We start from the raw sequence: 27,997 nt of genomic DNA, 5'->3' as shown, positions 1-27,997 counted from the left end.
GACAGTTCTTTCTTGTGGGTGAAATGGGAGGTTTGATTGACAGTTCCAGTGGGTGGAGACGGGAGGTTTGATTGACAGTTCCAGTGAGTGGAGACGGGGGGGGGGGGGTTTGATTGACAGTTCTAGTGGGTGGGGACGGGGTTTGATTGACAGTTCCAGTGGGTGGAGGACGGGCGAGTCTGATTGACAGTTGCAAGAGGTGGGACGGGTGGGTTGATTGACGGTTCCAGCGGGTGGGGGCGGGGTTAGCGGTCTCCTCCACCCCAGCGCCGCTGACCGGGGAGGACGGGCTGCTCGTTTTCTCCTGGTTGTGCAGCCATGAATCTTCGCGGACTTTTTCAGGATTTTAATCCGAGGTAAAGTCCAGGTGGTTTTGGAGAAAGGGGCCTCCTGTGGGAGGGGGGGGGCGGAGTCCGGGGCCGGGGAACGGCCACGCGAGGCCTTCTCTGCAGCGCTGAAGCCTCGGAGTCAGGTCATGCTTCAGCCGGCCGGTGCTGCCTGACTTTGGCCTCCACTTCCTACCTGATGCGTTAGGATTTGATGCTTTGGGGAACGTGGTTTTGACAGGACCGTCCGCCTCAAATCTTCAACGGGAAACGTGAGCCCGAGTTCATCGCAGCTGCGGGGCCAGAAACCAGCAGGACACGCAGCATCCAGATAAGGAAGGGGTTGCGCTCATCCCTTGAGGCCCGAAACGTGGCCTCCTCTCCGGCTGCAGGGTTGGGCTCCCGAGCTTCTGCAACAGCTTTGCTTCCACCCCAAACTGCCACCGTGCAATTTGCTGCCCAGGCCGAGTTCTGGATGTTTTGGGATGTGCAATGAGGTTGATCATCCGCCAATGTAATAGTTCCAAACGCCCTCGAAGGTGTTCCTTCTTGTGCACTCTCGCTTACCCCTGTGGAAGCTGTCAGACTCTTCCTCAGTCTGAGCCCGGTCGCTACAAGCAGGGATATTAAAGGCTTATTATTCAGAGACCCAGTTGAAAACTAACTAACGACTGCAGCTGGAAATGTTAAATCGAGCTGCCCTAATAAATCTGCTGTCGAAATGTTGACTAGAAAACTACATTGTCTTTTGAGAAGCGATTTAATGCAATAATAGCCTTGACGCACAAATATGGCCTGAACTTCATGGGCCCCCCGTTTTAATAATGTGATTTCGTTTTAACTGCCCACTGAAGGAGCTGAGCAAACTAGTTCAAAGGTATTTGGGATCATTAATAAATGCCGCTCCTGCAAATGATGCAGATGAATGAATGGAAAAAAGCTTGTTGATGCTGCCTCTTGCATTTAGGTTCCTGCCAGCATACTATTATGGAAGTTCAATATAGAAACTGTCCATGTAATATGTTTTAAGTTTATTCTGCATTTTCAGTGACTGCTTTTTGGTTTTTTTTGTTTAAAGTATATACGGTATATCATTAAATAAGTTGTTTATTCATTAATTGGATGTGCAGGCCAATGTGTTAATTGCTGTGGTATGAGTATAGAATAGAACATGCTGTGTTCAACTAATTGGCAATAGAGTAACTTGATTACCTTGAGCATAGCCTACAAAATTCATTTCCATTTATTTTAATTTCTACACCTGTATCCTACCTAACAAGTATTGAGAACAACCTGACTGAGACCTGTGGTGTTCTTTTACAGCAAATTTCTGATTTACGCCTGTCTGCTCCTCTTCTCCATTTTGCTTTCACTGCGCCTGGACGGTATCATCGTCTGGAGTTATTGGGCAGTCTTTACCCCTGTTTGGCTATGGAAACTAATGGTGATCATCGGCGCCTCAGTAGGAACTGGGGTCTGGGCACGCAATCCACAGTACAGGTGAGAAATAATTGCTTCTAGTTGAAACAAATTGGAAAAAAGGAAGAAATTGAGACCATTATAATGCAGCCTGTTGCTAATTCAAAGTTACTTAGCTTGTCAACTGATCATCCAATTTTTAAGCAGTATATTCACGTTGTTTCTATCAGTGATTGGAAAGACAATATAAAAATAGAATTTAACTCTTTTGAAGTCCCTGGGCAGTTCTGACATAGAAGGAGAGGTTGTCCTGGCACCAAGCTTCAGGTCCCTCTCTTGTACTCCACTTTGTCGTTGTTCGAGATCCTACTGACGAGGGCCGTATCAACTGTGATTTATAGGTGGAGTTGTAGCTGTTTGGCCATGAATTCATGGGAGTACCAGAAGTATATTACACCAGCCATTCAGCTATGCCCCCCCCCCACCGCAAGGGTGGATTTGCAGAGCAGACTCAAGACTCTATGGGCCAAATGGCCTCCTTCTTTTCCTTTATCTTGTGATATATTGTATGTAGTTGTGGAGGAGGATTAAGGAGCAAAATTACAAAGATAAGCAAAAGCTATAGAAATGAATGACAACTAACTACTTATAAATTGGCAAATAATTACAAAGGAATGGAAAGATTATTTTGGATGGATTTTAAGAATTTTCAGTCTAACAAAGGATGCAAATAAGATAGGGAATGAGGTCCTGAACCATTGAACATTACAGCACACGAACCAGCCATTTGGCCCCTATCTAATCCATGCCAAGCTAATAATCCATCTATTCCCATTAACCTGGACCATAGCCCTCCCCACTCCTTACACACATAGATTTATCCACCCATTCATCTCTTAAATGTTGAAGTGTGGTGTAAGAATTATTTGGAAATGATTTTGCTTTGAAATTCTCATTTTCCTGTACTTGATATATGTGACGTTTAACATCTACCAATATGCAACACATTCATGATCATTCATTTTATATTTAGTGAATATAAAATGTGCATTTAAGGAAAGGAAAATAAAGAGTTAATTATTGAGATGGACTTGGTTCATTTTATGAGACTAAAAATTATTGACCATAATAACATAGATAGAGATGTCTATGTTGAATCTGACTCTAATTAACCCCATTATCCTTAAAGTATTAAAATACATGGCCCTATTCTTCTCTAATTTAAGGTTTTTTAACTTGTTTACATTAATCTGTATTAATCTGACATTTCCCAAAACCCACGTGTGACAAGCTTCCTAATGTACTCATTGTTATATTTTGCTACAGGGCTGAAGGAGAAACTTGTGTGGAATTTAAAGCAATGCTGATAGCAGTTGGAATCCATCTGTTGCTGTTAATGTTTGAAGTTCTGGTGTGTGATAGGATTGAACGAGGAACCCATTTCTGGCTGCTGGTCTTCATGCCACTGTTTTTTGTGTCTCCAGTGTCAGTGGCTGCCTGTGTTTGGGGTTTTCGACATGATCGATCTTTGGAGGTAGGGTTTAGTGTCTTGGAATCGTATTGGCCTTTACTAAGCTTTTACCATGACTTTTACCATCATTTTGTCATCTTGCTCAATTGGCTCAGTGTCAAATGTGAATGGTTAGACTCCGGAATCACTTGAAGCATTTTAGTGGTAAAGGAACTCTGCTTTGTGCTGCTCTGCAAAATGTTAGAATAAAACAAACATTCTGAAAGACTTGACTAGATATTTATTTTTCATCTAACATTAATTTTCATAGCATTGTACAGCCAAGAAATGGGCTCCGTTGGTTCACCTTGTCCATGCCAACTGTGATGGCTGTCTGTGCTAAACGCATTTGCCTGCTTTAGGCCTAAACTCTGTGTCTAACCTATCCAGGTAGCTGTCCAAATGACTTTCAAATGTTGTTGTTGACTCACCACCTCCCTCTTAAACTCTCTTAAATGCCTGTCCTTAGATTCAGATAATCTGTGCCCCCTATAATTTTATAAACTTGATAAGGTCATCCTTAACATCTGACATTCCAATGAGAATTGACCCAGCCTATCCAATCTCTCTTTGTAACTCTAGATCGCCATTCCAGGCAACATCCTAATGAATCTCATCTGGGCCCTTTACTTCCTGGTATGGCAACCAGAACTGTGCACTATATTCCAGTCTAACCAATGTTTGGTATGGCTGCAACATGATGTTCCGACTCTTGTATTTAATGTTTTGGTCAACGAAAACAAGCATACTAAATGCCTTTTTTCACTCCACTATTGGCCTGTGTGGTTACTTTTGGGGAGCTATGGAGTTATACCTCAATGTTTCTCTTGATATCAATGGTCCCAAAGCCAAATGTCCTACCAGAAATTGACTTCCCAAAGTGAATTGCATTGCACTTGTCTGGTCTAAATTGGGGGGAGCAAATATAGATTGGCATCATGGTTGGCATGGATGAAGTGGGATGAAAGAGTCTCTTTTTATACTGTATGATTTTTTTGATAAATTACAATCTGTAATGAATTAAACATTTAAGCTTTAAAGAAGAGGTTCTCAAACCTTTTTCTTTCCACTCACATATAACTTTAAGTAATTCCTGTGCCATCGGTGCTCTGTGGTTAATAAGGGATTGCTTGAGGTAGGATGTGAGTGGGAAGGGAAGGTTGAGACCAACTGCTCTAGACTCAATTGTTACTGAAATATTTTGCTTGAGAAAAATTGCCATTGGCCCATTTCCTTTGGAGTTATGAAACCGTGCACACAAAGAGTCAATGGGGTACAATTAAAACAGTGGTTTTCAAACTTCTTTTCACCCACATCCCACTTTAAGCAATCCCTTACTAATCACAGAGCACCGATGGCATAGGGATTACTTAAAGTGGTACGTGAATGGAAAGAAAGGTTGAGAACCACTGCTTTAAAGCTTTGTTATCTTGAGTTAATGCAGATTAAATTATCTTTCAAGTGTTGACATTTTTACTCTTGTTAAAGTTTTTTTATTGACACATCCAGAAACATAAACCTAAGTTTTCTTATGCTCCCCTTTTTCTTTTTTATTTCTGCTTATCAGTTGGAAATCCTGTGCTCTGTGAACATTCTTCAGTTCATATTCATTGCTCTGAGACTGGATGAAATTATAAAGTGGCCTTGGCTGGTAAATGTTTTATTGATTGCTTTGTATTTGGTGAAAAGGGGCAAAATCTTAAAATTAAGATGAAGCATTTTAGCAGGAAACTGAAGAATAAATTTTTCACAGGAAGCAATCTAGTGGTAAAGAAAAAAAACAGTGGATGTTGTGATAAAGAACTTCAATACTGCTAAATTGTTTCTTCCCCCCCCCCCCCCTGTTATGATGTGGGGTGAAAGAGTTGAAATGATGTTAAGGTACAGATAGGCTATGATTGATTGATGGAGCGGGATTCAGGGGCTGAATGGATCCTGTTTGTTACTTTTCTGTTTTTGAGCATAATCTCCTTTGATGGGCAACCATCCCACCCACAACACTAGTGCACTAAATTGGAGAGCGACTTGTACTGAATACAGAGGCTGGCTGTTGACAGACCATTGTTCATTGCTGCTGGTGTACCTCAAGACAGGAGGCTTTTTATCTTTTATTATTAGGTAAGTATTTTGAGACACATTGGAATAAATGTAGATATTTGGGGAGTATATTCATTTTAAATAAGTTCACTCTTCCAATTAAAGATGATGGCAGTTCACTCCATTTCTGAAGATCTAATTTAACCTGATTCAATAATTTGATAGTAATTATCTTTGAGGATTTTATCTGTGGATCTCCTCATTTCTATGCCTAAATATTTAAATTCATTCAGGCACCTTTGCAAGGGTTGTTAACCAATATATTAAAAGGAATGACTTCACTTTTTAAAAGGTTTAATTTATATCCAGAAGCAGCACTGTATTGTTGGAAGGGAGAATAATGATATTGTTGGATCAGACAGGAAAACTAAAAGATCGTCGGTGTAAAGGGCTAGTTTGTGTCCATTTGAGTCAAATTTAATCCCAGTAATGGTGGGGTAAGAATGAATAGCAATAGCCAGCGGCTCAATAGCTATTGAGAAAAGCAATGGAGCACTTGAGCAACCTTGGCGAATGCCCCTGGATAGCGGGAAGGCACCTGACAGGACTCATTTAGTAAGAATTTGAGCTTTAGGACCAGCAAAAAATGTTTCAATGCTTTAAGAGTTTGCAAAAGGAAGCTAGGTTCAATCCTGTCGAATGTCTTCTCCGTATCCATAGACATTATCAACATGGGATTGTATTGCACGTGAGCCACTTCCATTATGTGAAAAAGTCTTTGTACATTATCAGATCCATATTGGTTTCTACAAAAGCCTGTCTGATCAGTATTAATCATTTTAGGATTATGCCATCTATTCTTAATGCAATTAATTTTGATAAAATTTTGTAATCTGAATTCAAAAGACTAAGGGGCCGATAAGTACCTTTTTAAATGGTCCTTCTCAGATTTTGGCAGTAATGTTATTGTAGCCAATTCCAGAAAGCAGGACCCTTTCTCCCTCAGGCCCCTTTCGCCAAGGGAGGAATAAATATTCCTAATTTTAAATGTTATGACCTTGCAGCTCAATTACATCCAATATGGGTTTGGTTGCATTCTGAGGACAATGAGGCGAGATGGCTTCCTAATGAACAACATCAACTAAAGAATGTTCCCTTAAAGGTTCTTCCGTTAACGTCTAAGAAAGCACTCTTAAATATTTCTAAGAACCCTATAATTATAATTTTTCTGCAATAACTGCTCATGCTGTTATTGGTATAAATACTTCATTATTTTGGAAAGCTCTGTGGAATAGCCCCAATACCCCCACCCGATTACAGATGGAATTTTTAAAAATTGGGTTAATAGTGGTATAAAAACAGTTGAAGATTTATATAGCCAAGATAACCACCAATTTTCAATCTACCAAAACATAATTTATTCAAATATTTTCAGATTAGATATTGGGTCCGTAACTGTTATACAAACTATCCTCATTCCAACAGAATTTCTGTTTGAAAAAGCACTTGGCTTGTGAAACCCTGTCATTACAAAGGGTCTGACATCGTCTATTTATATTATTTTAAACAGTAGCTTGCAAATCTACACTTAGAGTGGCATTAAAAATAAATCTTGAATGCAATTACGATGATGGTGGTTGGTGTAATTTCCTTCAAATATCTCAAACTGTATTAATCTCAACGAAACACAGTTTAATATCTTTAACAGGACCTACTACACTCCACATAGTCTGCACAAAATATTACCAGAACCTTTCTCCCAATTGTCAGAGATGTAAAACTTGTGACAGAGATTTACTTCGTGCGCTTTGGAATTGCTCTTATCTGGAAGACTTTTGGAAAACATTGATAGAATAACCTCGTATTATAAAAAACAAAATTTAATTTAACCCAAAGGTCTGGATTTTGGTAGATCTACAAGGTTTTAATGTGAACCACAATAAAAAAAAAATACTTTATAATGCTTGCGGCCACAGCTGGGAAAAAGTGTATCCTACAAATCTGGAAATCTGAATTTCCTCCTTCACAGAGGCAGTGGTTAAATGAGTTAACATCCTATAGTTCACCTGTGGAAAGATCTTGTTTGAGGAGGAAACCAGCAACATTTGGAAAAATAAGGGGCTGTCTTTTTGCCCTTATTACCATCACTACACCTCCTCAGCTACTGAATTAGCACGGATACCTGGACCCCCCGCCCTCCCCCACCAAATAATCCCGACTATCTGCTTAATGTGGTGATATATTAGGACATCATACCTTGATTGAATTTTATTTTCGCTATTTTTCAATTATGAATGTGGGAGAATTTTTTACCAGACCGGGGGGGGTGGGAGGGACCATTTTGTTTGTTTACTTGTTGTTTTTTCCTAAGTGTATCTATTTATAAAAATATGGCTATTTTGCTTCAATAGAAATGTATTTTTTAATAAAAAGGTTTTTTTTAACAATGTTAAAAGCAAATGAAGATAAATTGGTTAGCTACTTGTGAGGAAGCAATTATAAACTGCTTTCAGGCTGTATAAAATAACTTGAGCTGTTTATACTAGTTAAATGCATGAAGGCAACTATTATAATCTTTTGAACAAAGTATTCAGCAAAATCCATTGGGCCAGACTAAACAAAATACACAGATACACAAAACCATTTTGTAGCCAATAATGTTTTTTAACCCATGTTTGCCATCTCTTTGTAGGTGGTCTGTGTCCCTTTGTGGATCCTGATGTCATTTCTTTGCCTAGTGGTACTCTACTACATTGTGTGGTCAGTACTTTTCTTGCGATCTATGGATGTGATAGCTGAACAAAGGAGGACACATGTAACAATGGCCATCAGTTGGATGACCATTGTTGTTCCACTTTTAACCTTTGAGGTATGCATTGGTAATGGAGTCTGAATTCTTCAGATATTAAATACTCAGTTCAACTATCTGATTTTTATTGCAGAAGATTCATTAAATGTTTAGTGGATGATTTCATAATTTAACGTCATTTTAAAATTAATTGTCTTAATTAATCCTGCACAATATCATTTGGCATGTTATGTATACTTGCAAGTTATTCTTAAAGATTAGGTGGACAGTGGTAATCTGGAACCTGTGATTATAAAGCACTTGAGTCTTTAAAACATGTTCACTCCTCTGTTCCCACCAATTGCCCCTTGGTACCTACCCCTGTATAGCAAGAAATGCTACACATGTGCCCACACCTCCTTCTCACCACCATTTGTTGCCCCAAACAGTCTTCCCAAGTGAAGCAACACTCATGAATCTGCAGGGGTGATCTACTGCATCCGGGTCTCCCGTTGTGAATTCCTCTACATCGGAGAGACTGGATGCAGATTGGGCAATAGCTTTGTTGAGCACCTTTGCTCTGTCTGCTGCAAAAGCGGGGATCTTCCAGTGGCAACTCACTTTAATTCCCACCCCATTCCCATGCCGACATTTCTGTTCATGGTCTCGTGCACTCCAGACTTGAGACCACCTGCAGATTGGAGGAACAACACTTAGTATTCAGTCTATACCACCTGGTATTACCATAGACTTTTCTGGTTTCCGTTAGCCCCTGTCTCTCCCCTTTAGCTCCTTTCCTCTTGCTCTGTCTTTCTCTCTCTCTTTCTTTCCATTTCCCTCTGTATCTTCCTGCAGCTCTGCATTTACCCCTCTTCCCTGATCAATCTCACTATTCCTCTTATCCAAGTCCAATTATGGCCTTTTGCCTATTGACCTGTGATTCTCTGCCTTTTCTTCCCATCTCCCCAGCCTTTTTATTCAGGAGCCCGTCTGCTTGTTGCTCATACCCTGAAGAAGGGCTCAGGCCCAAAATATTGGTTGTATGTCTTCAACTCCTCTGGACGCTGTTTTACCCGCTGAGTTCCTCCAGCACTTTTATGTTTTTACTCTATCACAGGGTCTACGAACTTTTGTGTTCACTATTTATGATTACTTTATTCTCATGTACTAATATACAAACTAATAATACTCAAACTTGTCAACTTTTGTCTGCTGTAAAGGCATGCAAAGAGGTGTCACTAGCATTGCCTGGTGCCCCCAAAAGGGAAGCCAGAGAATCCCTTCAGAGACACCGAATTTGTCTCCCACAACCTCTCCAGCTTCATAGCCTCCTGTATGATTTTGTAAAGCTATTTCATGAAGACTATCTTATAAAAGTATTTCATGTGCTGGAAACAAGACTGAGGTGATAGCCCCCGAGTTGTGTTCCTCATGTATGTGGGCATCTCAGTTTAGATAAAAGCTCTTCTGGAAAATCTGAGAAGTGTATATTTTAGAAGTGAAGTATCATTTATAAGTACCGTATGGAAAAATAATGCACAAATCTCCAATTCAAACCACTGGGATTATTACAGTACCTTGTAGGGGGTTTCCATTGCTAGTAAGATAGATGTGATTTCTCCACAAGTTGATTCATAACTTTTTTTTCTTCCAGATTCTCTTGGTTCACAGGCTGGATGGTCATAATAGTTTCTCGTATATTCCAATTTTCATCCCTCTTTGGCTTTCTCTCCTGACGTTAATGGCAACAACGTTTGGTCAGAAGGGAGGGAATCACTGTAAGTATCTTCAGTGATTTTGTGTCTTTTCATGGTAGAAATTGCCATGGCCCTTAATTTATTTGTACATCGGTCACGTGCACAGAAAATAGCTCTCATAAAGTTTTGTTCTGAACTAACAATATTCATTTCACTCTATTGTTACTTAATATCTTTCCTATATTGACTAATTAATGTGTGCATTGTATAACTTAGTTCATGATCAAATATAATTAATTCCAAATGCCTGTAATTAGGTTTAGTCATGTTTTTGACCATTTTGTTCTTCCTATCCATATTCTTGTCAGCTCCCATTAACTCACACTTGCACAAGATAGGTTTTCAAGGCAGTAACCAGTTCTAATTTGAGCATTATGAATCTATTAGAGGAGAATGCAGTTTTATCCAATACATGGGTAAGTTGATAGTCTGGCATTAAAAACTTGGAATTCAGCTCTTCAATTAATAGTTACATCCGGTTTTGAGGTTACCCAGGAGGTCCAATGGCTGCATCAGATTGGTGAAGTGGGAAAGCAGTTTCACTTGCACAAGTTTAAAATGAGGTCTTTCCCTTGGAGGAATATTTGAAATCGGGCACCACCTGCGTTACCTGAGTTACTGGTAAGAGTAAAAATCTAATGATGGCACTTTGGGCAATGAAAAGGCTCTAAACTCCAATTTTCATAGAAAATGTATCCATTTCCATGTTGTTTTTTGATATTGAAGTGTGAGCAACATTAAAAAGGTGGAATAAGGCTTTTCTTGGTTGGAGCGATCAAGAGGAGAATAGGGTACTGAAGTCTTTTGATTTGGTTTTGACCCAGCTCTGATCATAGTGAATGGCAGTGCAGATTTGAAGGGCTGAATGGCCTACATTCCTGAACCTGTTTTCGATGATTCATGTGCTCCAAATTCAGGCATGATAGATATCTTGACGTATTGGAATTCACCATTGCTTGGGTTGTTTGCTTTTCCAGTGATGCGAGGGACGTTTTTAGTTGAGCTTCTAATGGTTCCTTTTTGAATTGTTTTGTTGTTGTAGGGTGGTTTGGGATCCGCAAGGATTTCTGTCAATTTCTTCTGGAGATGTTTCCCTTCTTGAGAGAATATGGAAACATTTCGTATGAACTTCAGCAGGATGACAGTGAAGATTCAGAAGAAATTCCTATTCCAGAACCTGCAAAGACACCTCCCATGATTTACAAAAAGACTGGAGCTGTGATTACCCAGAGTCCTGGGAAGTACTTTGTCCCCCCTCAAAAGCTGAACATAGACATGCCAGATTAAGATTTGTAGGTGCGGATATTGGATTTGAGTGAAATAGTGCTGTCTGGATATGGTACTTTTATGTTGTATAAATGGGACTCTCTGGCATACAGCACTTTGTTGCCAAACCTGTAAAAATATTATCCATGAAGTCTATTTCTATTTGCTGTAGGTCTTTTGTTTTTTAAAAGTAAATCAAACTCCTGAGCTGCGTCAGCAGTAAAGGCACGTGCTGCTATTACAATCCCTCGGTGGCAGGTTTCTTGCTCCTGAAGTTGTGTGGTGAATTCACATTTTAATATAACCTGAATTCAGTGTTTTCTTGCACTTAAAAAAAAGTTGTTGTTGAATAATTTGAATTCTAATGTAGATCAAACTGCAAATTTATTTATTGCCAGATAAAATATTAATGATCTGACAATTAGAATTAAGATGCTTTGAATTTACAGCATTAAATTGTAGTTTATCTTGGGAAAGTGGATAAAAGAATAGTGCTGTAAATGGAAAAGCTTGTTGGGCTTTTGAATTGTGTCAATGCATTATTGCTGGAATGATTCACAGCAGCAGTGTATTTTCAGGATCAAGTAATGTCCATTAAGACTATTGAAGGCAAGCCTCTATTTTACACACCTTGCGTGAGTCCATGTAGCCACTTTACATGGTGGACTAATGGGTTAATAGAAGTTCTATACATTTTAAGGCAAAACATTAGTGGTGCAACATGAATGTAGATGAAATTTTTTAAATATTGGTCCAGTGTGATCCTCTCCATTTTGCTCTGACCTCAAAAACCTACTTGTGTCTATTCATCACAGTGTGACAACTAAAACATTTAAGTGCTTCTCTGAAAGACGTTGTGGATCTGGATCCATTTGGTTAAAGAGACTTTGATGTTGCTTGAATTTCTATGTTTGCATAATAATCTTCTTGAATAAGAAATTAACTGCTTGAAAGTAGTTTAAATGTGTTATTTCTTATCCATGGAGATGAATTTTTTTTAATGCTTGATGCATTGTGTTGTGGTCTTGTTCCTCACACAAAGCCAAAAATTGCAATAATAATGTTTTTAAAAAGGTCAAAATATTTTTAATGCATGACAACCTTTTTGTTGTGAGAGTTAAAGATCCATTATAAGAATACATTTGGCTCTTCAGTCAGATTGCATCCAGAGAGCAGCTACTTGTTCTCTTTGAGTAGGTGGAATATCTGCTAAATTAACACCTGTCTTGTTAATGTAACATTTGTCCCTAGTTGGGGACAAACATAGGGATACAATGCAAAACACTCCTCCAATATATCAATGGCTACAATGCTCTGAGTTCCCACTGGGTATCAGTTCTTTGGGGATCATTTTATTTGCTTGTTTAAATTTGCAAACAGAATTTAATTGGGTAATAGCTATTGTGAAAAATTGTGTGATGATGGGATTTGAGATGTTGCCTAAATTCTTGATTGGTTTGAAGATGTAAGAATATTATTGTTTGAGCTACATAATTATGCAGTATTTTTGATGTTGAAGGGAGCAAATGTTGAATCTTTTATCATTGAGCAAAGGTTTATGACTGTATTTCCAATTTTGATTATATATTTGTTTGCACAGTTTGCTTTTATTTCATGCCATACAACTGAGGTTAAACAAATTGTACTGAATTCCTGAAATTATTTAAATTGTAATTACCACACAATCTTGAGTGACTTGGGTTTTAAAATGGAAGTTGATACGACAAAATATTTCCTTTAAAATTCCAGTTGAATTATATGAAATCCAGATAATTCCATTTAAAGTGAATAGCTCTGGAGCTTTGCAGTGGCAGTCTCTAAAATATTCACTGTGTTGTCAGGTTTTTTTAATGCGTGTGGATTTAACCAATTAATTTGTATCCAGTGAATCTGACTAATTCCTATTAATTAGCTGACTAATTCTTCATGCAGATTATCATCAGTTGACTGGATTGAATGATTGGATGTGATATTGTTTGGCATTTAATGATGAGGTGAAATGTATTATGAGGGAGAAATATCTGCTAGTCTCAAAGATTGCTTTTGAGCATATTTGCTGATGTTGTTGGTATAGTTTCCCCAACAATGGTTTATTGCAAAAGGTTTCCAGGGTTTCCCCCACGTGTTTTCTCTGTTGGTGCATTTGATGATTGTGTCCTGCCACTGATAATATCCATAAGCATTGAAATGGTGAAGGGACCAGATCCAGTAGAATATATTGCCTACTTATTAGAATAGTTCAGTTGCCAGTGCATTGATTTCAAGTGGCTGAAACAGTGGGAGAGTTCTGAGGTGAATAGGTGATGGTAGAACTGCTCTACCAAATGAGTACCCAGGTGCGAAAGTTCCATTTTCCCTGTGTATTTTAAGTAGTGATTCCCAATCGAGCTTCTGAAATGTTTGAATTTTCACATTACAATTTCTGTAGAGATGCAATGAGTGTTTTGAGTGCTCAAATGGCACTGCTGACATGAACTTTGCTTTCATGTTCATCTCAATCCTAACTCCAATTTTGCAGACAGTGTTTCAGACTGGAAAATTGCTGCTATTATATAGTGAAAATTCATTGCTCATGCAGATTTAATTTGCCATATTAAATTGAATTACTCCATTGAACCATTTGACAGGCCACCTATTATCTAGATCAGGGCTTCCCAAAATTTTAGCTCGTGGAAACCTTTTGGAGAGCATTTGGAAATCGCAGAACCCCATTGTTACAAAGCAGTAGCCAACCAGAAATAGAATGGCATCAACTTCTGGTTCGAGCATTGTTGAGTCTAATTTAAATTCAATTATTTTCTTAAACAGTAAGCAATCTGAGGCAGTGCTTGCAAAATCCCATTTCTTCACAACTTGATTATTTCAATTGAAGGTTAACCAAATTGCAAATACAAATGTCACTGACCTCCCAGACCATAAATGCCCACCATCTTCCAGAAGCAGGTTTCCAACCCATCCCCAGCAACCCACAGGCTGGATCTCCCAATGCCTCTGATGCGGGTATCCACCTTGGCCCCAGCTGCCTGCGGGTGGATCTCCTGATGTCTCTGATGCGGGTATCCACCTTGGCCCCAGCTGCCTGCGGGTGGATCTCCTGATGTCTCTGATGCGGGTATCCACCTTGGCCCCTGTTGATCACAGGCCCAAGCTTCCAACACCTCCATCACTAACTCCCGTCCTTGGCAGTCAGGTGCTGGAGCCACTGTTGCCTCCGCCGTATGACCCCCGACTGCAAACCTACCGTAGCCCCCGATGCAGGTCCTGACCAACATCATTCTGGCGCCACACCAACTCCATCACCAGTTCCCAACCCAACCTCGGGGGGGTGGGGGTGGAGGAAGGCAGATTAAATTTTAAAAATTTGGCCAGCATCACACTTGGTTAAAAATGGCGTCTTGAGGCTTGATGTTTGCGCTGCTGATGTCAGGCCTCAATATGCCATTTTGTTTTGTTAGCATCGAGGCGATGGTTTAGAAACACGGTTTATAAAGTAATTTAAATTAAATAAAGTTTTTACAAGTTTTAGTTATTACTACCCATTTCTTCTGCAGAACCCCTGTAAATTAACTGTTTTGGAGAACCATAAAAATTAAGTGTGCAAAGATCCTACACAACAGATTTAATAAATTGTCATATCATGTTAATATTATGAATGTTGTATATAATTTTTAACAAAACCTTAAACTGCTGTAGAAGTAGTAAAAGGGTATTATGCTATACAAAGTGGCTATGTAAACGGGTTTGAGGTGATAAGTATTTCAAACACAAAGATTTCTAAGCACCTAGCAGTGCAGATTGGTGTTGATTGAAGAGAGCAAAGTGAGAACTCAGCGGGTCTGAGGGAAAAAGTGCAATTGTTTTGTCATTGTAGAAATCACATTGTTGGATCAGAGATTGATGTTGATCTTCGTGAAACGTTTCTGTAATGTCTGTAAATGTATAATGGGTACATGCTGCTTTTAATAAACAAATGTTTCTGAATTCTGTTTCTTGATCTTGTTACATAGATTAAAGGCCAATGTACAGTATGTTAGATGAGAGGAGCAATCAGAATTTGATGGATTTTGATATGATCTCTTCAATGTGCCCTCACTGATCCTCTCAGTGAGATTGGCAAACTGGCCATATAATCCAGTGCACTGATAGGTTGCTGTTTTTGGAGTGTGGAAAATTAATTTTGGCAGCCACTGCCTGTATCTTTTTAAAGATATAGGGGACTGAATATGATGGAGCATGAAAGGAAATTTGGGTAAAACATTCTAAAAGTAAAATACTGAAAACCTAGAACACAGAATAAGCTCAATTTTGTACTGACCTACATATTCCCACCAAAATAATACTAAACCCTTCCTACCTCATAACCCTCTTTCATCCATGTGCTGATTTAAGAGCCTCTTAAATTCCCCTATTTCAGCCGTCACCACCACCCCAGCAAGGCATTCCAGGCACCCATGTTTAAAATAAAACAACCCTGATGTCTCCTGAACTTTCCTCACTTCACTTTGTACAGATGTCCTCTGGTATTTGCTGTTCCTGCCCTGGAAAAAATGCACTGGCTGTCCACTAAATGTTCCAAAAAACTTGGATGAGAGAATCAATAACCTTTCATCAGAATTGGTCAAAGCTGAAGATAAATGTTCAGGGAAGGTCAGGATGGGGTAGGGGTGAAGTGGGCTCTTTTTTCCATTTCTCATGCGAGGTCAATGACTCGTTTAAATTTTTTCACCCATCTTCTGAAGCAACAGTTCCAGGATTTTCTAGCAACACTGATTCAGTGGCCTCCTATGGGGGCTTTTAGCAATCCCATCAGTCATGTTTCCCCCATTTAACTTCTCCTGTAACTTCTCTCCTGTGCCCACTAATTATCCCCTGATACTTTTCTGTACAATTTACAGTAGCCAATTATTTCCCCAGCATGTGCTTCAGAGTTGGAGGAAGGCTGGAGCATGCAGTTTGAGGTAGAATATACAAGAATTGTACAGATAGCATCAGAGGTCAGGATTGACCAGAGGTCACTGGAGCTGTGTGGCAGAAGTACTAACTATCCTTCAGCCTTGGTGTAGAATCTCTACCTTGGATTCCATGCTGCAAATGTCTGTCCATGGCCTCATGTACTGTCCAACAAAGACCACCTGTAAATTGGAGGAGCAACATTTAATTTTCCCCCTGGGCTCTCTCCACCAGATGGCATTGACCTCTCTGGTTTCTGCTAGCCTAATCTGTTCTCCCTTTTTCCCCTTTGTCTTCTTTCCTCCAGCTCTCCACTCCCTTCCCTCTCCACTCCCTTCCCTCTCGATTTGCAGAGCCATCCCTCCCCATGTTTGCTGGGGTGTGCCCTCCCTCCCTTCTCCACCTGTTACCTCCTGCCTTTGGGACTGTGCTCCTCCCTCTTCCTCTCCCCCCACACCATTTTATTTGGGTTCCTGCCTACATTTTGCTCATACATTGATGAAGGGCTCGAGCCTGAAACACCGGTTATGTACCTTTATCTGCTGTCTACTGTTTGTCCTGGTGAGTTTCTCCAGCATTTTGTCTTTCAACCATAGTGTCTGCAGACTTTTGTGTTTGACTTCTGTGGACTGGCTGATTCTCATGGATGGTGGGTCAACATGCCACTGAATAGGGGCACAATGACAAAACGTTTTGGCTTCATTTTGTTCAGTTGCTGTCATCAAATTGTTAAATTGGGGAAGAAATTAATCGACTTAATAAAGATAGAACCTCCAAGTAAGAATTCTGGATTTAAAAACTAAAGACCAAGACCCATCAAGTTTATCTTCTGCTATCCTGATAGTTGTATGTAATATTACTAATGATCTGTAATGTATAGCAGACCCCAAAATGGACAGGGAGAGCTTTGCAAACCCAATCCAACGTTGACTGCCTCCCTGTTCACTGCCAGTTCCCAATCACTTGTGCACGATATCTCAAGTTGTTATTAAGTGAAGGGAAGTTGTCAGATCTGACTGTGGGGCTGAAATATTCCTCGACCAGGGATGGGTCAAACCGTTTGGCAGCTTGTCATGAGAAATTCTGAGGTTCTTCCAGTGTCCACGTTGTGGGTTTAGGCAAAGAAGGTTTCACTTTCAGCTTCTCTCTCAGTCTACCTTGTATTTTTCAAATTGCAAATGCCTTAGTGGAGAGGGCACATTGAGGACCTTTGTGACGTCAGCGCAGAGCATAGCCACGTGACTCAAATTGGGGCCGACTCCGTTCGGAAGAGAAGCCGTATCGGTGAATGTGGAGGCGCCACATTCTGTTGGTTTTATGCGGTTACATTTGAAGACGTGATTGCATTGGCCCGGGACAACTCCAAGGAAAGAATGTGCAGAACTTGGTGGAGCCAGGGTGACCACCAAACCTTCCCCCATAACCTTTCCGTTTCATGGCCCAAGCCATGAACTCCTGCTGCAACCACCATGGTTTCCGCTCTCAGGGCCTCCACAGCCCAGCCTCCCCAAGGACCATGGCCCCCCCCCCCAAGGACCATGCCCCCCCCCCCAAGGACCATGCCCCCCCCCCCAAGGACCATGCCCCCCCCCCCAAGGACCATGCCCCCCCCCCTAGGACCATGCCCCCCCCCCAAGGACCATGCCCCCCCCCCCAAGGACCATGCCCCCCCCCAAGGACCATGCCCCCCCCCCCAAGGACCATGCCCCCCCCAAGGACCATGGCCCCCCCCCCCAAGGACCATGGCCCCCCCCCCCCCAAGGACCATGGCCCCCCCCCCCCCAAGGACCATGGCCCCCCCCCCCCCAAGGACCATGGCCCCCCCCCCAAGGACCATGGCCCAGGCCGCCCCCTGGCTGCAGACGGCCGGGCGGGACGACCTGAGACACGGGTGCCCACATTGTGACGGCCCGTGGATCGGGGGCCAAGCTCCATTGTGACGGCCCTGAGCGCGTTGGCGGGGAGTTTTATGACGACCTGGAACTCCCGAGCAGGTCTCCACCACACAGCCCTCACGTTGTCCCGTCCAGCGCCCAGGCTTCTGTGCAGATCCGGCCCAAGCCCCGCAAACCAAGGCCTGCTCGCTCATCGAGGTCTCCCGCCGGCCCCGTGCTCACCCCGAGGGGAAGGCAGCTGGCCGCCGGCCCCAGCACAATGTCTGCTCTCCAGAAGCCCATCAAAGAGGAGGAGGACAGCGAGGCCGGAGAGGATGCGCCGCAGCAGAAGGCAGCCGAGAAGTCCCCGGGGCCGTCCCCGGCCGGCTCGGCTTGTGAGGAGGCGGCAGCGGGCGACTCGGAACTGAGGACAATGTTGGAAGAAAATGCCCTGCAAGCCCTGACCGAGGAGTCGGTCTTAAAACGACCCAGGCTCGTCTACTACGAGGAGGTAGGTGACACTGAACTTATGTCACTCACCTTCCCGAAAAAACTCTGGAAGATCGTTGAGAGCGACCAGTTTGCATCCATCCGATGGGACGATGGTGGAAACTGTGTCGTGATAAACGAGGAGTCCTTTAAGAAGGAGGTGCTGGAACGTCGCGGCCCCTCCAGGATCTTTGAAACTGACTGCATGAAAAGTTTCATTCGGCAGCTGAATCTGTATGGTTTCAGCAAAATCCGCCAAGATTTCCAACGATCTGCCTCTCTTTCTGAATTCATTGCTGAAGAAAAAGGAGCAGTTTCAATGACCAAGGTAGAAAAGTAAATAGAGAGTAATAAACGATTGTGGTCGCTGATATTTCATGGAACCCCTCCCTCAGCCACCTCTTCTCACACTGCCAAAGTTCTGGTAGGAATGCAGAAAGACCGAATCCATGAGTAAAACCAAACAATTGCTTCAGCACCAGTTGAAATATGCACCAAACTGGACAACACTTTATTGCCTGGCAGGGAATAGAGTTCTAATCCTTCCAACCCAATAAACCACGTCAGCACGTGGGGAAATATTCCTAATCTTACCTGTGTAAGATTTAATTCTAGTGCTTAACTACGTACGTTATTTAAGCTGATGGCAGAGGACGTAATTGTTGTGATCCAAGCGGGTCAGGAAGCATCCAAGGGAGAAATGGGCACCTTTTGTGGCCTGGAGCCTTGACTGAAATTTTACCAGCTCACTCCCTGAAGTCTGTGTTTGGGATGGGTCATGATGTGATAAGATGAGGCCCCGTCTTGCGATGATGATCCATCACTGGGTTCAGCACAGGAGAAACTTAAATGAACTTTTATGCAACTCCTCTGCCATCTGATCAACCAAGTTCCATTCTAAACGAATAGAAAATTGTCCTTCGTTAGGTATCATTTGAAATAAATGCCCACCCAGAGTTGACCATCCACGCTACTTTAATACACTGATCATCGTAATTCTGCGATCGTGTCCAGGTCGGAGTCACTGATGGAATAAGTGCAAGTTCTTGACTGCCATCCTCCAGGCGTTTGTACCAGGGTGACCTGAATGATGTGGTTGCTAAGGCAATGATGACACAATAGGCCATTCCCTGTTGCTATGCTGATTGTATGACATGTGATGTTAAAATGAATGGGAGGCTTGACCTCTGCGATTAACACAAATGTTTTGTTCTGAATATGTGTTGGGGATTCATGCCTAAGCAATCAATCCAAGGTGTGGATCTGACCAAATAGAATTGATATTTTGTTGAGTAAATATATCCAATGCATTATGTTTGTTCACGGATTTCTAAAGATTGACCTGACTAATTCTTAAGCAGTATACCAGGATATGTTTCATATACTATGAATTGTATAAAAATGTATTCAGAATTTAAAAGCAAAGAGTGTACCGTTTGGTGTGTGTAAATACCTAATGAAGGACTAAAGAAGGAAGAGGGTTCAATGTTCATCTATGTTCAAATAAGTTCCTTCAGCCACATTGCTGGTTCTTCTGAAGAAAATATTGTTGGTCCCATTTTCCAATCACAATTGCAGAAAACAATAACGCACATTGTCTATGTCCACACATGAAGAATGTTGGGGTATGTAGGGGGTTGTGGAAGTCTTTGAAAAGCTACCTCCTTCTGAAAGCTAAAGGGAAAAAGAACCAGAAGGGGAAAAGCAGGAAAACAAAACGTGGAGATGACGTGGTGCATGGGTGACACAATGGTGTGAAGGGTCGAGTCACTGCTTCACAGCGCCAGAGACCCTGGTTCAATCCTGACCTTGGTTGCCATCTGTGTGGAGTTGGCATGTTCTTCCTGTGACCGTGTGGATTGGTGGGGTAAGTGCCTGTTGTAAATTTCCCCTAGCATTTGGGTGATTAATAGATCTTGGGGGTGGAGAGGAGAATTGATGAGAAATGGGATTAATGATTGGAAATGGGAAATGAGTGATTGATGGGTTGCATAGAATGTAGAATGCTACAGCACAGTACAGGCCCTTTGCCCTTGATGTGGTGCTGACCTATATATTCTTACCAAAAAAATACTAAACCCTTCCTACCTCATAAGCCTCTATTTTCTTTTTGTCCGTGTGCCTGTCTGAGTCTTTTAAATGCCCCTAAAGCCTCCACCACCACTCCTGGCAAAGCATTCTAGGCACCCATAACTCTGTCGGTCAAAAAAAAATACTCCTGATGTATCCCCTAAACTTCCCTCCCTTCAGGTGTCCTCTGGTGTTTGCTATTCCTGCCCTGGGAAAAAGACCTTATCTACGCCTCTCAGAATTTTGTTGATGTCTATTAAGTCATCCCTCATCCTTCTTTGCTCCAAAGAGAAAATTCCCACCTCTGCTAACCTTGCCTCATAAGACATTTTCCAATCTAGACAACATCCTGGGAAATCTCCTCTGCTCCCTCTCCATAGCTTCCACATCCTTCCTGTAATGTGACCACTCCAAATGTGGTCTCATCAGAGATTTGTAGGGTTGCACATGACCCCTCTACTCCTGAACTTAATCCCCCAACTAATGAAGCCCAGCATCCCATAGGCCTTCTTAACTATCCAATCAACCTGTGCGGCGGCTTTGAGAGATGTAAGGATTTGGACCTCAAGGTTCTTCTGTTCCTCCACCCTGTTAAGTATCCAATCATTAACCCTATACTCAGCCTTCTGGTTTGACCTTCCAAAATGCTTATCCGGATTGACTCCATCTACCACTTTTCTGCCCATCTCTGCACCCTGTCTATATAATTTTGTCACCTGCGACAATCTTCAGCTCCGTCCAAACTTTGTATCATCCACAAACTTAATGACCCATCCAACTGCTTCTTCATCTAGATTCTAGGCCATTTATAAAAATTACAAAGAGCAGCGGTCCCTGAACAGATCTCTACAGAACTCAACTTGTCACTGACTTCCAGGTAGAATACTTTCCGTCCACTACTACTACTCTGCCTTCCACAGACAAACCATTTTAAATCCACATAGCCAAGTTTCCATGGATCCTATGCCTCATGACTTTCTGAACAAATCTCTAAGGCAGACCTTGTAAAATGCCTTACTAAATTTATATAGACCACATCTTCCACCTTCTTCAATATCTCTTGTTATCTCCTCAAAGAACTCAATTAGTTTTGTGAGGCACAGCCTTCCCTTCACAAAGCCTGCACCTCCTCTGTGGCTAAGGATCATGACACAGAGATCATTGCCAATCTGTTCCCTCTCTCCCATCCCACAGCAGCCTGGGGTATATTGCATTTGGCCCAAGGACATCAATCTTGGTTTTAAGAAGATCTAACACTTCCTCTTCCTTAATCTTAACATCATTCAGCACACAAGCCTGTCTATTCTGACCTCCCCTGATCGAGTCCTTTTTTCCTGGTGAATACTGAAGCAAAATATTCATTTAGGACCTCCCCAACTTCCATTGCTTCCAGGCACATGTTGCTTCCTTTATTCTTAAGCGGCCTCATCATCCTTCTGTTCTTTACGTACACAAAGAATTTCTTAAGGGTTCTCCTTAATCATAAATGCCAAGGCCTTCTCATGTCCCCTTTGAGCTTTCCTAAGACCTTTCTTAAGATCCTTTTTGGCTATCATATAATTCTCATGAGCCTTTCCTCTTTCCTAATGTAAGCTTCCTCCTTCTTCTTAACTAGCTGCCTTGCCTGTTTTGCCAATTACGGTTCCCTTTTCCTACCAACACTTCTGTCTCATTGGAACAAACCTATCCTGAACCTGGCACAAGTGGTCCCAAAACATCCTCCACATTACTTCTGTGCTTTCTCCTGTGAACATCTGTTCCCAATTTACTCTCCCTAGTCCCTGCATCCCGTTGCCCTTCCCCAATTACACACTTTCCTATTTAGTCTGCTTTTATCCTTGTTCAAAGCTATGCTGAAGCTCAGGGAGTTGTGGTTTATTATCACCAAAATTCTCCCCCACTAGGAGGTACGCCACCTGACCAGGTTCATTACCCAGTACTAGATCCAGTCTGGCTTCTCTTCTAATCAGTGGATACATCTGACAAATTCTGGCCCATCGATCCCTCGGAGGTGCCAATCAATATTAGAGATGTTCAAGTTTCCCATGACAAAACACTTTAATGTCTGCACCATTCCAAAATCTGCCCACTCATCTGTTCCTTGGTGTTCCGAGGGCTATTTTGGGGACCTATAGCTCCCTTCCTATTTCTGATTTCCACCAACACTGACTCAGTAGACATTCCCTCTAATGCCATGATACTGTCCCTGACCAGTAATGCTCTTCCTCCCTCTCTTACCTCCCATCCTATTCCTTTTAAAACACCTAAATCCCGGTTCCTGCAGAAGTCAATCCTGTTCTTCTGCCGGCTAAGTCTCTGTAACTGCCACATCATAATTCCTGTTGGGCAGAAGGGCCTGTTTCTATGTTGAATCTCTCTGTGATGATGAAAGTTCTTGGGGAAGTTAGATATGTGCTGGGGTGGCACATCATCCATTTCACTTGTAGTCTGGGTTGAGGACATCAACTAATGTGTATACAAGTAAAACAAACATACCAATTATGTATGGCATATGTTGGGCATTCCTTATTGGCGAAAAACATTCATGGCTGCATGTCAGCAATTCTACCACTGAGTGAACTATGATTATCCCCAGATCCCTATTTTGCTTTGTCAGTAAAGACTTGAAAGAAGCCCCAAGAGGAATTTGCTTTGACTTCCCGTAGTCTGTAATTGTTATATGGTTATAGGTAGTCATGTAACCATCTTCACCATCCAGTTAGAGCTGGCGGTCATTTCCATTAATGAAATAGTCACTATGGATGTCTACAGTTCCACTCCCTTGAAGCCAAACCACAGTCTTGTGCTGCCAAGTGCCCCCATTACAGGACAGATCCAAAAGAATGCTGGATTGGAAAAGTTAGGAGAATGATGTCCATTTAGTGATTAATAAAATGATGGTATTTTTATTTCAGTTTCAGTTTTACCATAACCTGAATTTCAGAAGAGATTACCCTCATCTGCTGCCTAGAATGAAGCGAAGAGTTGGGATTAAAAGTGCGATTCCTAATCTTAACTGCACAGAAGGGGATTCCAGTAGTGACTTCCCTGTCAGTGGGGGGACAGCAGGAGGCCAAAGGCAACTCATAGAGACATTAGCTATACAGCAGAACAACTTAGTCTCACCTAGGAGGGAAAGTGAGCAAAAATTTGTATTTGAAAATAACCTCAGCAATCAACGCATCACGAATACTGGAAACACAAGTGGTTCTGGGAACCCAGCACCCACTGCCTTGGCAGTGAGATCAGCTGACCATTTAGCTGCAGAGCAAAGCACCAAGGTCAACCAAATGACTCAGTTTCATCCATCCCAACATGGTGGCCTGATCCGGGCTGGTAATCATGCTGTGGAGACCAGCAGTACGACTTCAGCTACCTCCGTGTACCATCTCATGCCCCCCATGGCTGGGGGCTTTGGACCTATGATGGGGATGCCGGGTTTCCAAGGCATGTACCCTGACCTTGCTGCAGCTGCTGCCCAAGCACATCTGGCCAGCATGTTGCCATTTTGCAATCCGTGGTTTTCCATGCCCATGATGGCGGCTGCTTCGGCTATTTCCATGTCATCAGCATCTTCAGTTCACCATCATAGACCCCCACCACACCATCACCACTGCCCCAACTGCAACTGTCAAGGAGGTAGTGCAACGTCCACAAGAAATGGCCCCCGAAACAGTGATTATATGGCAGGGCCACACAGATAAAAGTAAATCAAGTGATGAAGACATCTTACCCAGAAATGATATCTAAAGAACATTAAAATAAACTCCTGAATGAATGTTCTGATCAACATTGGTGTATTTGCCTGTGATTTCTTTCCCTGTTCTCTTCCTATTCCATCACTCTGTTTTATAATCTCCTTACTTGACGTTTGAGAAGTTCTTTTAATTTTTGGTGCTTGCCATAAAAATCATCAATCAATTTTCTGAGCAAAATGGGTACATTGTGAAATTGATACATGATCACGTAAAGAAGCAGCACTGTTTAATTATTAAAGGTGCTAGGCTGAGTTTAGACTGAAATATAATCTAAAACCGGTTTATTTTTTAGTAACATTAAAATGTTGTTTAAAAACTGTATTCCTGATTTGTATATCTGTTGCCCACTGGAAGGGTCTGCAAGCTGTAAGAAGAAGAAAATAAAACTCTAAGGAAAAAAAAGTTGTAGCAATTTGACAGTTGCTCTACACTTGAATTGATAAACTGGTTCACCATGTCTGCTTTAAAGAAATCTCTCTGAACTTTGCTTACCCATCTACTTCCAAAGGATGTGTTTCTTCCCAATCACTTTTACAATCCTAAATGTTACCGCCAGTATTCCAATAAAATTAGATTCTCGTGCCCATTACTGGAATGACTAGGTCAATGTAGAAAAACATTCATAAGATTTTGGCCTTCTTCAGGATTTAGATGGGATAGCCATTTGGTTTTGAATATCTGCAGATCTCAAATGTCCATTTTCATGCTAATTTACAAGTTGTCCATTTGTGGACATCTTTGATTTATTATATATTCCAGTTGGAGATTAACCATTTATTGGATGCATGGTTACCTCCAATTTTGGAGGTCAGTGTTAATCGCAGCTGAAGATTTCTTTTTGGGGCTGGTTTAAATAGGCAGTTAACACAGTTGAATACATTGTTTTCCACAATGAATACTTGCCCTTTGAGATGAGAAGAACAGATGCAATTAAATTTCTATACATTGGAACCTGGAACAAAAAAAAAATGTGCTGTGGACATTCCATATAGTAGTAGAGTGCAGTTACTCTCCAGAATTTGGGATGACTTTAGTAATTCTGAAGAATTTGCTTTTCCTTTTAAATGGTTACACAAAGCTCGAAGTCCAGGACACAGAGTTTCTCTATTCTCCTCTTCAACTAATCTTGCTCAGATATCTTTTCTTAACTTGCACTGTTAAACACTATACATGTAAATGTCACTTTATTGCTGTTTTTGTTTCTGGTTCATGTCTGAGTGGAGGCTGCAGCAGTGCCTGTTCAACCCATCACCTTCTTTTGCTTCTTTCTCCACAATTCAGCTGCTCTAATCACTCTCTGCCACCTATCTAGCCTTGTTTCTCATGATTTCTGGACTACTCAACAATGGGCAGTGGCAGAGAATTCCACATTCTAACAACCTCTTGTGTAAGATTTTTTTTTCCTTTAAACCTTCCCTTTTTTTTGGGGTTGCAATGATTTTAATTAGAGCTTTTCTTGCAACTGTTTCACAACACAGCAGAAACAAATAGTTAGGTTTCTCTGTGATTACCCTTCCTGACCCGGACGATCAACAGGCCACCCTCAGTCTTGTTGGTGTAATAAAAAAACGTCATTTCTAGTAATGGTCTTCCAGTGTTGCTTTCATAGGGTTCACACAGATTTTTTGAAAATGTACGGCACATTAACATCGTTTCCTTGGTTTGGTATTTAAAAGCATCACTGACAAAACCTGGTTCTCTCGGTCTGAGTGGCTATCATGGATAATTTGTCCATCGACTTCCACCAGCTTCCCAACCTATTTTACATTATTTTCCATGTGCTTGAACTCAAAATGCACTGCCTTGTATTTTTCTGCATTGATTACCCCCTGTCTTCCCAACTCAGTCTTCCAAATCCTTGTTTCATTTTGTTACTGAACTTGGCTTTCCAAGCTGGACACAATGGAACCCACCTGTGGTTGGGTAAGGTGTGTGTTTAAAAAAATTTTTTTCATATCACCTTCCTCTTGTGTTTGGTGCCACCGGCAAATTGAAATATTATACATGCCATTAAACTTAGGTTATTGGTAATTGCAATGTTAAAATGAGAGACAAATGAATGTCAAAAGTGTGTGAAAACAAAATTAATTATTTAGTTTATGTAAATGTTTGGCAATAGCTCAACTTTTAAGCTTTAATTGATGTTGCTGGACACCCAATAACACACTTTAAATATGAATGCTGAGTTGCTTTTTTTGTTGTTGTGTGTCATGGGGCACAATGTTCTATTTTATTCCAAGTACAGATCATGGTAAATTTAGCAATGTGATCAAATTGAATATGGTCCATTGTTGATGAGCTTTTTTCTTATAATGTCATGTTTCTTATTATGTCTTATAACGTCACCTTTGTTGTCCAAAGTTGTTTTCTGATGCCTTCCTCATGCTGTAGAATTTAATTTCAAAGCAGCCTAACCTGAAATAATTTTTTTTTGGCTTGAGTTCATGAGCTCCCCAAACGAGTCCTTCTGGAAGAAGGGCTCATGAATTCCTCCATCGGCACCTGATCAACTGTAGAGAGACTTGTGAGGAGATTTCTTCATAAGAACATAACAAATAGGAGCAGGAGTTGGCCATCCTCCCCGTCGAGCCTGCTCCGCCAGTCAATAAGATCATGGCTGATATGATCATTAACTCTACCTACCTGCCTTTTCCCCATATCCCTTCATTCCTTTTTTATGTAAATTTATCTAACTGAACCTTAAATATGTTTAATGAAGTCACCTCAACTGTTTCCCTGGGTAGAGAATTCCACAGATTTACTACTCTCTGGGAAAAACAGTTTTTCCTCATCTCCAGCTTAAATCTACTCCCCTGAATCTTGAGCCTGTGTCCCCTAGTTCTGTTCTCACCTACCTACCAGTGAAAACAATTTTCCTGCCTCTGTCTTATCTCTCCCTTTCAAAATTTTATGCTTCTCTAAGATCTCTCATTCTTCTGAATTCGAATGAGTAAGTATAATCCCCAACAATTTAGTGTCTCTTCATAGGTCAACCCCCTCATCTCTGGGATCAACCTGGTGAACCTCCTCTGGGCTGCCTCCGAGGCCAGTATACCCTTCCTCAAGTATGGAGACCAGAACTGTACCCAGTACTCCAGGTGCGGCCTCACCAGGACCTTGTACAGTTACAGCATGACCTCCCTGCTCTTGAATTCAATCCCTCAAGTGATGAAGGCTGATGTTATTTGCCTTCTTAATAACCTGTTGTACCTGCAACCCAACCTTTTGCGATTCATGCACAAGCCCTCCCAAGACCTTCTGTACAACAGCACCTGCTGTAGTTTTGCACCATTTAATGAATAATCTGCTCTTCTATTTCTCCTACTGATGATGATCTTGCATTTACTAACATTCAGTGTCTTTTCTAATTTTTGTTTTTAGTGTGTACTATGACCCAATTTTAAAGGGGTTATTATCATAAATTTTGATTATTTTGTTTCTTTTGCCATTAGTTGTTTACTGGAGCACACAATGAAATACAGATATTAAACTCACTCATGAGAAATGATCTCTATCACTCAAGATCTTCACTCATTGCAAGTGTATCTCCTGGTTTAGTCTTTTTATGCCTCGATTTCTTGTATGTATATATGTAATATGCATCCAGTGCATCAAGTGTTTACAATTCATTATTATTCCATTTAAAAAAAGGATTGAATAATATGTTTATAGTTCTTCATTGATGTTATGCTTGATTTTTGATGAACCTGGATGTTGCTTTTTTTTAAGGGAATGAATACTTTTTCATCTGAA

General features: G+C 41.3%; 2 protein-coding genes and 1 long non-coding RNA gene across 7 annotated transcripts; 2 read left to right on the top strand and 1 right to left on the bottom strand.

Annotated features, from left to right (window-relative positions):
• Nucleotides 1–227: 227 nt before the first annotated feature.
• tmem185 (transmembrane protein 185) lies at nt 228–27,997 on the top strand. Of its 4 annotated transcripts, none has more exons than XM_069892616.1 (7): nt 228–356; nt 1,650–1,826; nt 3,072–3,279; nt 4,823–4,906; nt 7,985–8,161; nt 9,735–9,858; nt 27,697–27,997. In XM_069892616.1, exons 1-7 carry the CDS (start codon nt 319–321, stop codon nt 27,717–27,719), a joined length of 831 nt encoding a protein of 276 aa, XP_069748717.1. In that variant the 5' UTR covers nt 228–318; the 3' UTR covers nt 27,720–27,997. The 4 variants fall into 4 exon arrangements, 3 of the variants coding, with proteins under 3 accessions (XP_069748717.1, XP_069748714.1, XP_069748716.1); XM_069892613.1 differs by lacking the exon at nt 27,697–27,997 and adding an exon at nt 10,880–15,084; XM_069892615.1 differs by lacking the exons at nt 228–356; nt 27,697–27,997 and adding exons at nt 1,085–1,203; nt 10,880–15,084.
• On the bottom strand, nt 1,534–19,545 carry LOC138740255 (uncharacterized). 2 transcript variants are annotated; one of them, XR_011342775.1, is made up of 4 exons: nt 19,368–19,545; nt 18,468–18,712; nt 16,587–16,718; nt 1,534–1,843 (listed from the first exon to the last, which is right to left on the bottom strand). It is a non-coding gene; the product is annotated as an uncharacterized lncRNA (long non-coding RNA). The 2 variants fall into 2 exon arrangements; XR_011342776.1 differs by lacking the exons at nt 16,587–16,718; nt 18,468–18,712; nt 19,368–19,545 and adding exons at nt 9,658–9,812; nt 16,176–16,578 and having other exon boundaries at nt 1,535–1,843.
• LOC138740253 (heat shock transcription factor, Y-linked-like) lies at nt 17,961–24,276 on the top strand. Its single transcript, XM_069892617.1, has 2 exons — nt 17,961–18,744; nt 23,402–24,276. The coding sequence occupies exons 1-2, from the start codon at nt 18,208–18,210 to the stop codon at nt 24,188–24,190; spliced, it is 1,326 nt and encodes a 441-aa protein (XP_069748718.1). The 5' UTR covers nt 17,961–18,207; the 3' UTR covers nt 24,191–24,276.

This window comes from Narcine bancroftii, chromosome 8, assembly GCF_036971445.1.
Source record: "Narcine bancroftii isolate sNarBan1 chromosome 8, sNarBan1.hap1, whole genome shotgun sequence".
Classification (NCBI taxonomy): domain Eukaryota; kingdom Metazoa; phylum Chordata; class Chondrichthyes; order Torpediniformes; family Narcinidae; genus Narcine; species Narcine bancroftii.
The sequence above is the reverse complement of the archived record's forward strand: the minus strand, read 5'-3'. Positions and strand labels throughout refer to the sequence as shown.